At 36.4% G+C, this 14,140-nt stretch overlaps 1 protein-coding gene across 1 annotated transcript; it reads left to right on the forward strand.

Moving 5' to 3' along the window:
- Positions 1 to 2,831: 2,831 nt before the first annotated feature.
- Positions 2,832 to 10,889, forward strand: LOC104223172 (ER membrane protein complex subunit 7 homolog). The gene is made up of 7 exons (XM_009774545.2): positions 2,832 to 3,080; positions 3,292 to 3,335; positions 5,689 to 5,797; positions 7,019 to 7,082; positions 7,172 to 7,288; positions 7,372 to 7,480; positions 10,469 to 10,889. Exons 1-7 carry the CDS (start codon positions 2,983 to 2,985, stop codon positions 10,561 to 10,563), a joined length of 636 nt encoding a protein of 211 aa, XP_009772847.1. The 5' UTR covers positions 2,832 to 2,982; the 3' UTR covers positions 10,564 to 10,889.
- The last annotated feature ends 3,251 nt before the right edge of the window (positions 10,890 to 14,140 follow it).

A 14,140-nucleotide genomic window follows, 5' to 3' on the forward strand; every position in this document is an offset into this window, starting at 1 on the left:
TTTCAAAGACAGATAATTTTCTCTCTTAGTCCTTAATCGAATTTTTTTTCTTTCCAACTTTTCTCCATTATTCATAAGCCGGTCAACATGCAATCCGAATCAAATAAATGCACAAGTAGCAAGTAGAATGTGTCAGGATTGTCTTTTCATTTCGGGTACACCTGTCCTAGACGGACCCAACCCCTGTGTTGAGTCCCTAAAGTCAAATGCACGTGATGCAAACAAACGTTCCTACTAGGGATCCGACATGATGCTATGTTATTCTAGGTTTAAAAACCTGGGTGTATTGTTCTAAACCTGGCTTACCCGAGCAGACAGCTCGAGCCGGGGGAGGGGGGCAGCATACCAGGAATACAGAAGCTTCACCGGCTTTGCAACTTGTCTGAACCTCATTCTAAAATTGGGATATGACTCTAACAGAAAAGAAGTCACACGAAGTGCACACTTCCCAGATGATTTAGAAGACTCAGAGAGAAGAGGGTTTCGTAACAATTTATATATTGTCCAAACAATATCAAAGCAGTAAAAAGTGGCATTTAGCACATTAGGCTCAAACATATAAAAATCAGATAATAAATAAAGTCAACTATAACAGTTATGCTAAGCTCGAATTCTTGAACCCTGAACCAAAAGTTCTGAGTTATGCTCCCCAGCGGAGTTGCCTGTCACACCTCCTTTTTTACCACCCGAGGGGGATATAAGAGAGTTTTTCCAATTAAAGTGACATTAATCGAAATGAGCTTATTTTATTTATTTTTCAGAGTCGCCACTTGGAATAGTTTATTTGGTGTCCCAAGTCACCGGTTTATTTTACAATCCCAAATCGAGGAAATTTCGACTTTATTTTATAAAAGTCTGCGAACCAGAAATGCTAGATAAGGAATTCTGTTAACCCGGGAGAAGGTATTAGGCATTCTCGGATTTCGTGGTTCTAGCACGGTCGCTTAAACTATTAATAATTGGCCTAAGTATCTGATTTATTACGTGTTTAAAGCCTATTGTGCGTTTTTAAACTTTTTAAAACCACTTTTAATTTATGGAATTATTTCTTGAAATAAGTTACGATTGTCGTACACTTGTCGTTTTGGGACACACCGCAAACTACGCTATATGAAATGCACCCGCGATTCGTGATATATTTATTTTATTATTATTCAAAGTTGTTATGATCGGATCACATGAAATGCACACCCGAATTTTGGAATTAGGCATCGTAACTATGTCACGGGAACCGTACCCATAGCCATGATGATTTATTAATCGCGCCTAAAGAAAGCTACGATGTATGTGACTTATTTCCTGATCTAATTTGAGATTCTTGTAAGGCCATGAATTATGGAAATTATTGAGAGTAGGCCTGGCAGATGATTTATTTTAACCAAAAATCTTAAAGGTCTAGTTTCCTACTTTATTCAAAGAAAAAAAAGGGGTTAGAAATCCCATTGCCCAATATCAAATGAACTTACAGCAACATTTCTATTAAATTAAAAATAAATAAAATATTCACACCAAGCCTTTGTTAAACAATATCAACTCAAAGCACACTATCGAATCCAAACAACGATTCTAAATCATGTTTGTTTAATATTTCATCAAAACATATTTACTATATAAAAATTCTTCGTTCTTTAATAGCTCAAATCCCATAACCTATCAAAGTTTTAAAACAACAAATCATTATAGCATCTGTGAATCCAGGAAAGGGGAATTAAACTAGTTATTCATGCTCATAAAAAATATATATTAAAACTTTCCATGTAGAGACATAAATTAATTTTAAGCATTTAACTATGAAAAAATAGAATTTCGTATCTCTTCTTCTCTAGATTCAGCAAACAAAACAAACATCCAACATTCATTTTTGAGAGATTTAAGCAACGAAATAGTCGAAAGCTTTCAACTAGACCAATCAAAATAAAGTATCGATTATATCAGTAGAAACAAAGAGAAAGGGGACCTTTGTATAGATAGATCTCAACTCGAATTACAGTAGCTTGTCAATTCTGGACCGGAACTTTCGCCGGAACTCAACGGACCTCCAAATTCGCCGAAAATATGCACGAAAGGGTTGTTTGGAGCTGTGATTAGGCTAAAACAAAAGAAGGAGCAGCGACACAATTTTGATCTTTTTTGGTCGAAGAAAGCAACAGAGCTCTTTTTTTCTTGGAAGATGGATAAAAAAAGATTGGAAAAATGGCTACTGCTCACTTCAACGAGAGCCTTTTCATTAAAGGAGAGGCTTATGGATTGGAGATCTATGGAGCTTAAAGGCTGATTTTTTCAGCTTTTCTGTGGAGCTTGAAATTGCAGAAGCAAGAATGTTTTTTTTTCTTTTGCTTTTTTCCTTTTTTTTTGTGTGTGTCGTGTGTTATAAGTAGAGATTAGGTGATGAAAGAGTGGGGAATATAGGTGGGGAACATGAGTGGAGAGAGTGTGAGAAGTGGGCAGTAAGCGGAGAAAGTGAGGGAAGTGGGAAGTGGGAAGTGAGTGTGAGAATAAATTCAAACATGGTAAAAAATTAGGTAATCACAACGGGTTAATTTGTGGAGGACACATGAGAGTGAAGGACTGATTATTTTTGGATAAAAAATAGAATTTATGCCAAGTGACGACGTTCCATTGACTTCTATATTTTTTTAAATTCTTTTCCTTTTAAAGATTACTAGCAAATTTTAAAAGCAACTAAAGAAAAAGTTACGAAATTATTAGCAAACGAAAGAAAATTGACCTTGTACCAAGTACCTACTGGTATTAGAGCATACAACATGTCACTCCAACTTCATAAACCCAATTCGAACTTCTATTCAAACTTAAGGTATTAGATTGCACTTTTCAAAAGCTGTTAAGGGCTTCTCTGCCTTTTCTCTTTTTACACTTCAGTCCACAGTTTCTCCTTTGGCTATTCCGTCTTTTATACCTGTCAACGATTCTAACTCTATTTTCATCCTCCTTGCTCTCGCCGAGCAGAAATTGATATTTCCAATGGCAGTGATGCATAAGTCGATGACAATCTTGCTCTCGCTAATCTCACTTCTTTCTTTATGCTCCTTACTTCCCTCCTCACTCGCGATCGCATCCGGGTACTCTTTTTTCACACACGTATTTTCATACAAAAACCCAGTTTTTATCTGTTTCAAATCTGAGTTTTTGGTTCGCTATATCAAAGACGGATCTTATAATATAATTATATAATCTATAAAGTTTTCTCTACTATATAATTATCCGTGGAAAAGATAAATATTCAATTGTTTTAAGCTTGGTCTTTTATTGTTGCTTTGATTGTTTTGGCAGGAGCAGTGATGGTTATACTATTAATGGTCGCGTCAAAATTCCTGGTATGTATTTATTTAATTTTGCCTATTCCTCTTTTGATTTAGTTATATAGAAGAACCCAGTTGCAAAATTTTGATTTTTCTACTTGGTTTGTAGATTTACAAGGTTGTATTAGTGAAATAATTGGGGAAAAACTTGTTGGAGCTTAGCATTCTTATTTTAATGCTTAAGCTAACTTAGATATCTACTTTTTAGGCGGAATCTAAGTTGTCAGTGAAATTCTGGTTTTGGGACTATTTATTGGGATAGATTGCCATTAAACTAGAAATACTGAGAGTTCAGTAGTGCGTAAAGCAGAAACTTGCTGTTTCTCAAAAATAAGACCAAAAATAGCCGTGTTCTTTTATTCTCAGATGGTGACGAAGGAACAATATTGAGCGCTAGTTCTAATCCAGACCACCATTGCTGCGGTTGATGCTGCTTGTCGCCCCTGTATCGTAGTTTTGCCTTAGTTTCATTTTGTTTGACCTAATTTGAGTGGCGAGATAGTTGAAGTTATGTCTTGAGAGAAGTGAGCCAAAAGTATAATAAATGTTAACATCTGATAACTTGAGATTTTATATAATTAAAATTGGATTGAGTTTTATTCTTTGAACCAATATTATTCTCTGAATGTTGACATGGAAAAGAGAATAGGATTGTGGTTTGGCCACAGTAAGAAGTAAGACGTCCATTTGGCTTGAATGGAGTATATTTTTTGTGACATGTTCCAATTTTTATTAATTTTTCAATGTTTTGTTCTGTCATTTTCGATTACAGTGCTACAATTCTCTTTATGTTGTAGTGAACACCTTTGACGAGCACAAAACACAACACAAAATTAATGCTCGCTAGTCAAAGATAGTATAATTTAATTATTGTCTCCACAAGGATTGGATTTAAACATTGATCAAGTAATTTCTAGCTTAACACTATTTAGGATGATCAAAACTTGATTTATAATAATTATAAACTACGAGTAACTACTAAAGTAAAGAATTGCCGATTGACTGCAACAAACTAGAGATTAGCAAAGTTGGTTTCTTATCAATGTGAGGAACAAGGGTTTTGACGTGGTAGGTGCAAGGTTGTTATTTTGGATATGGTACTGTTATATTTCACTTTTGAGGTTCTATCGATTCTCACGAATTCAATAGGTGATTAGTTTATACTTCCGATTCAGACTCCTCTCTCGATTAAATCTAAATCTTTCAAATAAACTAATGTAAAGTGCAGTGAAACTTGCAAGAATGTATTGGTAAGAATGGTCTAAGAGAAACTTCTCTCGAATATTTCTCAATCTTAATTTAAGAGGTAGATCACAAAGCTCTTTCGATTATTTTAAAGAAGTACCAAAATAAATTAAGACATGCGTTGCTACAACATTCAATATTATGCTCCTCTTTCGATTAAACAAGAGATAATGAATAAAATCACCACTAGAGTTAAAGCTCTTACAAGAAATTCAAGCAATTAAGCAGCAATCAAATCCATAAACAACAACCAAGTCGTCAAATCACGTCAAACCCTAAGGTAAACTACTCCATAATTATGGAGGAAATCATCACAAAAAGAGTTAAAGAATTAGAAAGCATCGATCTAACGTTACAATCCAAACTCCCATATTGAATTGGTGGAAAGATAATGAAATCCCGTGTCTTGTAGTCTCCAATGCTCTCCCAAAGCTTCCAAGGTCAAAAGTCCCTTAAAAAATGTGTTTCCAGTGTATTTATACCAAGTAGGAACGAACCCGGACGAAACTACCCTCTTTGAGCCGAAGTGAAAAATTTACAAACTTTTTACACTTCATGCGTCGCACAGTGCTACGTAGGGTGCGTCGCATTAGTGCATTTTGCTCGGTTGTAAACTATCTGAACTTCGCTTGTCTGACAAAATTCTGTACTGATGCCACACACTATGCGTAGCACTAGCGTATTTTTCTGTCAGACCTAAAAACTACAAGTCTCTGAACTTATCAAATTTCTGACGCACATTTGCACTGATGTGTCGCACTGTGCTACGCACGGTGCGAAGCATTAGTACAAATGTCATAACCCTTGTGCTTTCTTCCAATTCTCGTATGCAACGCCGGTCTAATTCCTTGGTTTTTACTCAGACTTCAAAACTCCAATTATTCGATTTAGCTCCAGAACATCTTTTTAACTGGGAATCATCTCCTACAAAGCGTAAAACATGTAATAAGTGCAAATCACCGTCATTTAAGCCCAAACACGCTCAAAGTGCAATTATTAGAGTGCAGAATGCGGCTAAAACACGCGTTCCTAGCCTACCATCAACCTTGCACTAAAGTGTGCTTCAAATCCTTTTCTTGATATGTTATAGCTGTTAACGTGTCTACCTTCTTTTGCATGGTAGGCTTTAGCTTGAAAGGATCTGGTTTGGCAACTAAAGCATCAAATGTCAAAGTCCTACTCAATGGTGGTCAAAGTGTTACTTTCCTGAGACCTGATGGATATTTCTCATTGTATCCTTCTTCTATGTCCATGTATTTCTCAGCTTTGCTACGGAGGTCATTGTTGTTATTTTCGTTATTCCAATGATATTTAACTGATGCTGTCTCCAAAAGAAAGGGACTCCCCTATGCTGTTATTTTTACATTTGTTTGCCCACTATATGTTCTTTCTTTAGAGGTTTCTTGACATATATGAAATGATGGAATTAAGTTGTTTCTGTTTATGACAATCAACCAGAACCCGTTTGTACATCAAATTAACTGTTAAACTAGAATTTAATCTAATGTTCTTTATTTGCCTTCTTTCTGTTGTCTGTTATCTCTGTTTCGTCTATTGTTGGCCTGATATACCTAATATAAGAGCAAGAACAAATTGGTGGTATTTGGCAAAGAACAATATGTTGCTCTAATCGCGATAATAAGCTGACTTCACTTCCAAGCACTAGCTGTTGCAAACTTTACTGGAAAATGGTTTCCTTCTGTCTTTCTACTCTGTATGATGAACCAAGAGAGCAAGGTAGCAAGGCTATGTAACTGGATTTCCCCTTAAAGATAGTTTTACGAAATTACTTCTGCCTGGTATTTGGCTGTCTGATCAAGGAGATGATCAATGAAATAAACAAAGGTTCCTATTGAATGCTGGAAATTGGTGAAACCATTTTGCGGAGATCTGGAGCAAAAGGAGCCCATTCTTCTTTGGATATGTGGTGGAACTGAATGATCACTGAAATTAAGTCAGAGTACAATCAGGCTGACTAAGGTGGGAAGAGTGAAACTCAAAGCATGCATTGGTATGCAGATGGATTAGCTATAGCACTAGATGTTAAGATTAATTATATTATTTGGTATATGGCTTGTATATGGGGTTAGTCCCCAATTGTTAATAAAATTATTTACCTTATACAAAACTATTACATTATTTGGCAATAAGTTTCCTAGATTAATTCCATGAATAACTTGTGATCAATAAATTGGTGCATCATGTTGTTTGTCACATGCTTGCTGCTAGCCATATGTTTAAGCATTATCAGGTATTAGACCTTTTTATCTATTGTCTTTTATCGGCTCTCTTGTCGCTATCCTATGATGTTCGAGCCTTTTGATTTACTTCATATGCTGTCAATAAGTAATATTCGGTACCTTGAGGCTAACTGCTGAAACTCGGTGTATGCAAAGAGCAGGGGGGAGATTATGCTGTTATTTTTGTAATTCTTTGACTTTAGACTTCAAAAGCCATAATGTGCCAGCAGGGACGCATCTCATAGAAGTATCTGCAATTGGCTACTTCTTTTCTCCAGTGAGCTTCTCTTTCCATGATCTTTGCCTCATTCATCACCAATTCTTTGTCAAGGAGTTTTAGGATAATAACCTTCTTCTGGCCTTCAGGTCCGAGTTGATGTCAGTGCCAGAAACCCTGGAAAGGTTCAAGCTGCATTAACTGAGAATCGGAGGAGCCTGATTGAGCTGGTTTTGGAGCCACTGGGAGATGAGCAATATTATGAGGTCGGACTTTTTTCGTATCTCCTTTTTTTCCATTTTCCTCCTTTCTATTAGATTCCTAATTACTATGTGAATGTTTCTTGCAGATAAGGGAACCCTTCTCCGTTATGTCTCTGGTGAAAAGCCCAATGGGTCTGATGGTTGGATTCATGGTGGTTGTGATGTTTTTGATGCCAAAATTAGTAGAGAATATGGGTGAGTGTACTCTATGTTGTTCTTTTACCATTGTCAAAATTAAATTGCATTGACATCCAGTAAGGCGAAGACGAGCCTTGGCGCAACGGTAAAACGTGTGACCAGAAGGTCACCGGTTCAAGTTGCCACAATAGCCTCTTGTAGAAATATAAGGTAAGATTGCGTACATAAGACCGAATATGGTCCGGTCCTTCTTCGGACCTACGCATAGCGGAGCTTAGTGCACCGGGACTGCTCCTTTTTGGACATCCAGTAGGGGGCAAATCCACAATTCACTTCCAGTTTTCCATCCACAATGCTAGTTTGCTGTGTTTTTTGATGACTGCACTGTTATGTGGTTTCCTAACGGCTGGCGTCCCACAGTGATTATGATGTAAATCTATCTGTTTATCTACTGGCATCTGATCTTCTATTGAATTGGATTACAATAACAACAACAAACCCAATGTAATCCCACAAAGTAGAGTTTAGGGGTAGAGTGTACGCAGACAAGATAAAAGTAAAAGAAATAAACCTTATCCCTGCCTTGTGAAGGTAGAGAGGTTGTTTCTGATTGACCCCCCCAGCTCAAGATAAAAGCAAAAGAAGCAGACACAAACGTAGTAACATCAACAAGATAAGGTGATACGGAGACAGGGTGATAGAATAATCTAAGCGAAAGGATCAAGATCAACATAAGGTAAAAGAAACCTACAAATATGCTATGTTGCTCGGACTCTCCGAAAATGTGGCCGGATACGTGTCGGATCCTCCAAAAGTAGTGCATTTTTAAAGGATCCTACACGGGTGCGGCTACATTTTGGAGAGTCCACGCAACATAGCAAATATGAAGGTATGAAAATAAAAGATTAATAATAATGCTACCAACATGAAATTGAGACACTCCCGCCTAACTACTAACTTTTTACCTTAATTCCCAACCTCTACACCTACCTATCAAGGGTCATGTCCTCAGTAAGCTGAAGGTGCGCCACGTCATGCCTAATCACCTCTCCGCAATACTTCCTAGGCCTACCTCTACCTCTCTTCATGCCCACCATGGCCAACCTCTCGCACCTCCTCACCGAGGCATCTATACTCCTCTTCACATGCTTGTACCATCTGAGCCTAGCTTCTCGCACCTTATACTCAACAGGAGCCATTCCCACCTTGTCTTGGATAACTTCATTCATAATATTGTCTTTCCTGGTATGCCACACATCCATCTCAGTATCCTCATTTTTGCTACTTTCATCTGTTGTACATAGGTGTTCTTGACTGGCCAACACTCTGCTCCATACAACATAGTTGGTCTAACCACTACTCTGTAAAACTTATCTTTGAGTCTTGGTGGTACCTTCTTATCACACAAAACCTCGGAAGCGAGCTTCCATATCATCCACCCCGCTCCGATCTGATGTGTGACATCCTCGTCTATCTCTCCATTACTAGAAATTGTAGATCCGTGGTACTTGAAACCCCTTTCTTGGGAATTACTTATGAATCTAGCCTCACTTCCACGTCCTCTTCCTCATTCTATTGAATTGGATTGTGAATCTAAATGAAGTATGAATCACACTAATCCATTTTCAACAGTTTACTATTAATTTAGGATGGAGATCCAAATTTAAAACAGAAAAGGTAGCCACATTTCCCTTTCGAAACATCAGCTCTTCATCCCTTATACAAAACCAATCTGGACCCCCTGTGCCTCGTAACATTTTGCTCTGTTTCTCTTTCTGTCTCTGAATTTTATTTATTTTTTATTTGACTTACAATGACTTTCTAAATGCGTCAATTTACCTGCATTTGGATTTGTTTGTTGCATTTGGATTTGTTTGTTTGCCCATATTACCAACTGCGTGTTGTTTACTTGTTTATATATCTATCTAGTAGGTAGCACGTGCCTGTTATGTATCTCTGGATACCTGTGTTTGTAGTATATGTTTAAATCTATGGCATTTAGTATGCGTCTGATAGAATAACACATCTCAGTTCGCGAAAGAATTCCCTAGACTTATTTAAATTATTCTTTAGCCAGACCCCTCCTAGCTCATATTTAGAGTTTGTTGCTGGTTTACCCAGCTCTGGATATCCCAAACCTTGGAATCCAGCAGCTATTGTTCAGTGAAGGAAAAAACTTTTTCTGATTATGTATATGCTTCAGGGTTCTGCTTGAAAAGTAGGCTCATTAAGGGTGACGGCATTGAGATTTCGTCTCTTTCTCTCTCTCTCTCTCTCTCTCTCTCACACACACACACACACACACACACACACACCCCTTTTATCTTTTGGTTCTCCAGTAAGTGATGCCTTTAAGGTTCTTCTAGTACGACTTTTGCTCAATATGAGATGTGATGAAACTAGAGTTTAGTATCATGTGAACAGAACGAAATTAAAGGAACAAGGAGACATGTAAAAGGCGGTCATGGAGGCAGATAAACGGGAGATAAAGTAAAAAGCACTATACCTATTTCTTTTCGGTCAAATGTTTTCTCAATTTAAAAATTTGTCCATCTATTATCATGCTTAAAAGGTGGATGAATTTTATTTATGTTCATAATTCATCTCTTTCGATCCAACTCTCTTAATCTGTTTTGATCGGTGGAAATCTATCCAATTGGTATGCACTGTTTGCAGTATATTGATGCACTAAGACCTAGACGTTTCTTTTGGCGAACCTATAATGTCTTTCCTACTCACACTTTCGACCTTCTGAATCAGCAAAAAACTCGTAGGTGTCGTTCAGCCACCAGATGTCATTGTTACCACATCAAGGCCTATAAATGACTGAATACCTCTTTTTTACCAATCCACCACTAACTGTTGTATCATAGTTATACTTCTGTGCAGCCGAAAAAGTAGAGTGACTGATATGTGCAGGAAACATTTCCGGAAGTTGCTTTATATTTTGATACTTGCGTAGTTCCCGATCCATTCTCAGAGAAGACTGACAACATGTGAAGTGTCTTTGGTTACTCTGCTGATTACACTTGTTTTATGTGGCAGATCCCGAAGAAATTAGAAAAGCACAAGAGGAAATGAGAAGCCAAGGAGTCCCTAGTCTTTCAAGCTTGTTACCTGGGGCCCAAAGGAGCAACTAGTGACTGCATTAAGAACATTGAAGATTTTACGTTGATACAAAGGGGAATTCATCTGCTGCCATTTTATGGAAAAGTTGAAATGATGTAAAATTCTAGTTCCAATGATTTATCTCATGCTGCTGCAAGTATTTATTGACCATAATTAGTTCAATTGTTAATCTTAAAGACCCTTTGTTTCCTCTGGTTAGAGACCAGTATATTTTTTAGTCAGTTTTATTAGGTTTTGATGTGGATTACACCAAGAAGTTTTGAGTATTGGTAGGTGTATGGTGTCTTTAAAACAGCCTTGGATTTAATACCATGTATCAAGTCCTGATTTCATTGTATGTTTGAAGTATTAGTATCTTTAAAAATGCTTATGCTGAGCTCTAGCTTTCTAGTTGTCCTTGGCATGCAATTTGGATACATGGTGGGAATAATAGATCTCAATAAACTTGAGTTTTAAAGTAGATTGTTCTGAAAAATGTTGTAATAATTGGCGGGGCTTCATACTTGTGCTGACGAGAGATAGCAGGTATTCCGTGGAATATTTGAAGTGTAAACAAGCTGATCGAGCATAAAGGTTGGGCAAATGCATTTGGGGAGGGGTATGCCGTAGAGGGAAGGGGAAATGTTACAACGATCAAGTTAGAATATCAGTTAGTTTGTGGAAAAGCTATATAAATTTTTTATTTTTTTGGCTTCAAATTATGTATAAGTAACTGAAATGGAATGGAATGGAAAAAGACTTAAACTACTACTAGTTGATTAAATATGCAGATTATATACATTACATCAAGGTTTCATTTCAAAAGTAAGTGATGATTATACAAAACTAGTGAACTTACCGCGCATAAAAGATCATATTATATTCATGTATGGAATGATCTTTTACTAATATTCAAATGTTTAACAAAATTTAAAAAATAGATTGTGAAGAGCTAATTTAAAACTTTCTAGTTCTTTCATATCACGTATGTTTAACAAAGGGAAGGATGAAGATAAAGGAGATCAAGTTATTATTTTTTTCATTCGCATAAAGGATTCATAGTTTACTTTCTTAGTTGTTTGGTACAAGTGCAAAAGAAGTAAAAGAAACATGCTTTTTCCTCTTTATCTAATTTAAAAGTGATATAAAGAATTTAATTGAATATATATAGGAATTTCTCTTATACTTTTCTTGTCTTTTGCTTCCCAAAGGAAATAAGCCTTTGATTAGGTATCATCCTTTTTTTTTTTACCTCAACAAAAGATAGTTTCAATTCATGTATCTTTATGTTCTTTAATAAAAATTTATTTTAAGCAAATTCTGATTTTAGTTATATCTCTTAATTTTAAGGTCTTGATTTTTGTGATTAGATTAATTCTTTAGTATTTAATAGCAATCAAAATTTGTTCACAAAGAATAGCTTTTGAGTACGTTCTTGATATTTCACTTGTCTATTCAAAGATAATTTATTCAAATTCTCATAAAAATTCTTTCTAAATATTTTTAGAAAGTTTACCAACAAAATACTTTTAAAAAGCAGTTGAAACACTATTTGTGTCAAAATAGTACTTGAGAAAGTGAAACAAATATTGGCATCTGTTAGTTTAAGATAATTCTTCATCCTTGTTCTTAAAATTTTCAAACACTTACAAAAATATTCTCAAACGGTAATGTATAAAATAAATGTTATCGTGTATTTTTGGTACTCATGTTAGTTTTAAAATACTTTGTACCTATTTTCTTGCTCCTTGTTCTAATGTTCCCTTTGGTGCTTCATTTTCTTCTCATTTTTCATGTCTTCCTTTTCCTTTTTTCTTTATTTCCTTCCTTCTAACTTTTTCTTACCCGGGACTTATTCAACAAAAATCGTTACCCTAAATATAGGCAAATTCCCTTTTCCTCCTGGACATGGACCAGCATCTTAAAAAAATTCCTTATCTCATAAAATTCATCTATACCAATCACATTTTTTACCGTCTTCCATAAATAAAACATATAAAAGAAACAAAAGAAGAGAAAAAAGAGTAGAGTATTAAACTATAGAGAGGAAAGTATAATACTCCACTTCGATCAGTTCCATCAAAATATTAAGTGAGTTTTCTTCTTGAACTCGCTCATGATATTTTTGTCTTCAAGACGCTATTTTTTACCTGTTGTTTCATTAGTATTTATATATAATCACTGAAGGTTCCTGCACAATGAGATCATTGAAAAAAAAAAAGAATAAATAAAATTCTTTCAAAGATAAAGTGATGGTATGAATGTAAAATATTTCTTACCTCTAGAACATCAATCAAGTTAAAACCCCAAATTTCAAGCGAAAATCTAAAAATTATTTTTTAAAGAACATCAACAAATAAACTACACATAGAATTGATAGATTTAAAGAAAATAAAGAAATAAGGCATATTATCACTCTCAACATGAATTTTTTTTTATTTAACAGAATAACATTAAAATAAGAAAAGATCTATTTTTAGGGAATATAGTTCCTTCCAGTGAAACCATACTACACTTCAATATCCAATATTAACAGAAACTTAATCAATGCATGTTTAAGTGACGCTTAGTAGAAATAGATGAGACTACCAAAGGGTTAATGATTAGAAAAACTTGTGTTATCGCATGGAATTGACAACAACAACAACGGCCCAGTATAATCCCATAAATGGGGTCTGGGGAGGATAATATGTACGCAGAACTTACCCGAGAGACTGTTTCGAGAAGACCCTCGGCTCAAGAAAGCAACAAGAGACGATATATTAGTACCACCAATAAACTCATAATAAAATAACAGCAATATAAGAGATACAAAATACGGAATACGAAATACGAAATAGATGGATGGTATAGTAAAAACCAGCAGATAAAGCCCTGCATCAGTAGACGACCAATAGCATCCTCAGACTAACTCCTAACTGGCTAGTCTCACTCTATTGTGCTGTTGAAATATTTAGAACTTTTCCCTAACCTACAACCTTAATGCTCGACCTCCACAATTCCCTGTCAAGGGCCATGTCCTCAGTAATCCTAAGTCACGCCATGTCCTGTCTGATCACCTCTCCCCAATACTTCTTAGGTCGCCCTCTACCTCTCCTCGTGCCCACCACAGCCAGTCGTTCACACCTCCTCACTGGTGCATCAGTGCTCCTCCTCTGAATGTGCCCGAACCATCTGAGTCTTGCTTCCCGCATCTTGTCCTCCATGGAGGCCACGCCCACCTTCTCTCGAATATCTTCATTCCTAATCTTATCCATCCTTGTATGCCCGCACATCTACCTCAACATCCTCATCTCTGCTACTTTCATCTTCTGGATGTGTGAGTTCTTAACCGGCCAATACTCAGTCCCATACAACATGGCAAGCCTAATCACTCATCTATAAAACTTACCTTTTAGTAACGGTGGCACTTTCTTGTTACACAGGACTCCGGACGCTAACCTCCACTTCATCCACCCCACTCCTATACGGTGTATGACATCCTCATCGATCTCCCCGATCCCCTGAATAACCGATCCAAGGTACTTGAAACTACCCCTCTTGGGAATGACTTGAGAGTCAAGCCTCACTTCAACTCCCGCTTCCGTCGGCTCAACCCCAAATTTGCAC

The sequence above is a fragment of the Nicotiana sylvestris genome, chromosome 8 (assembly GCF_000393655.2).
Source record: "Nicotiana sylvestris chromosome 8, ASM39365v2, whole genome shotgun sequence".
NCBI classification, from domain to species: domain Eukaryota; kingdom Viridiplantae; phylum Streptophyta; class Magnoliopsida; order Solanales; family Solanaceae; genus Nicotiana; species Nicotiana sylvestris.

Excerpts from the sequence above, each read along its gene's own strand:
- LOC104223172 (XM_009774545.2), top strand. The coding sequence starts at position 2,983 with ATGGCAGTGATGCATAAGTCGATGACAATCTTGCTCTCGCTAATCTCA. Across the intron at positions 3,081-3,291 it reads TCACTCGCGATCGCATCCGG|GAGCAGTGATGGTTATACTA; the intron begins GTACTCTTTTTT and ends TTGTTTTGGCAG. Across the intron at positions 7,481-10,468 it reads AAAATTAGTAGAGAATATGG|ATCCCGAAGAAATTAGAAAA; the intron begins GTGAGTGTACTC and ends TTTATGTGGCAG.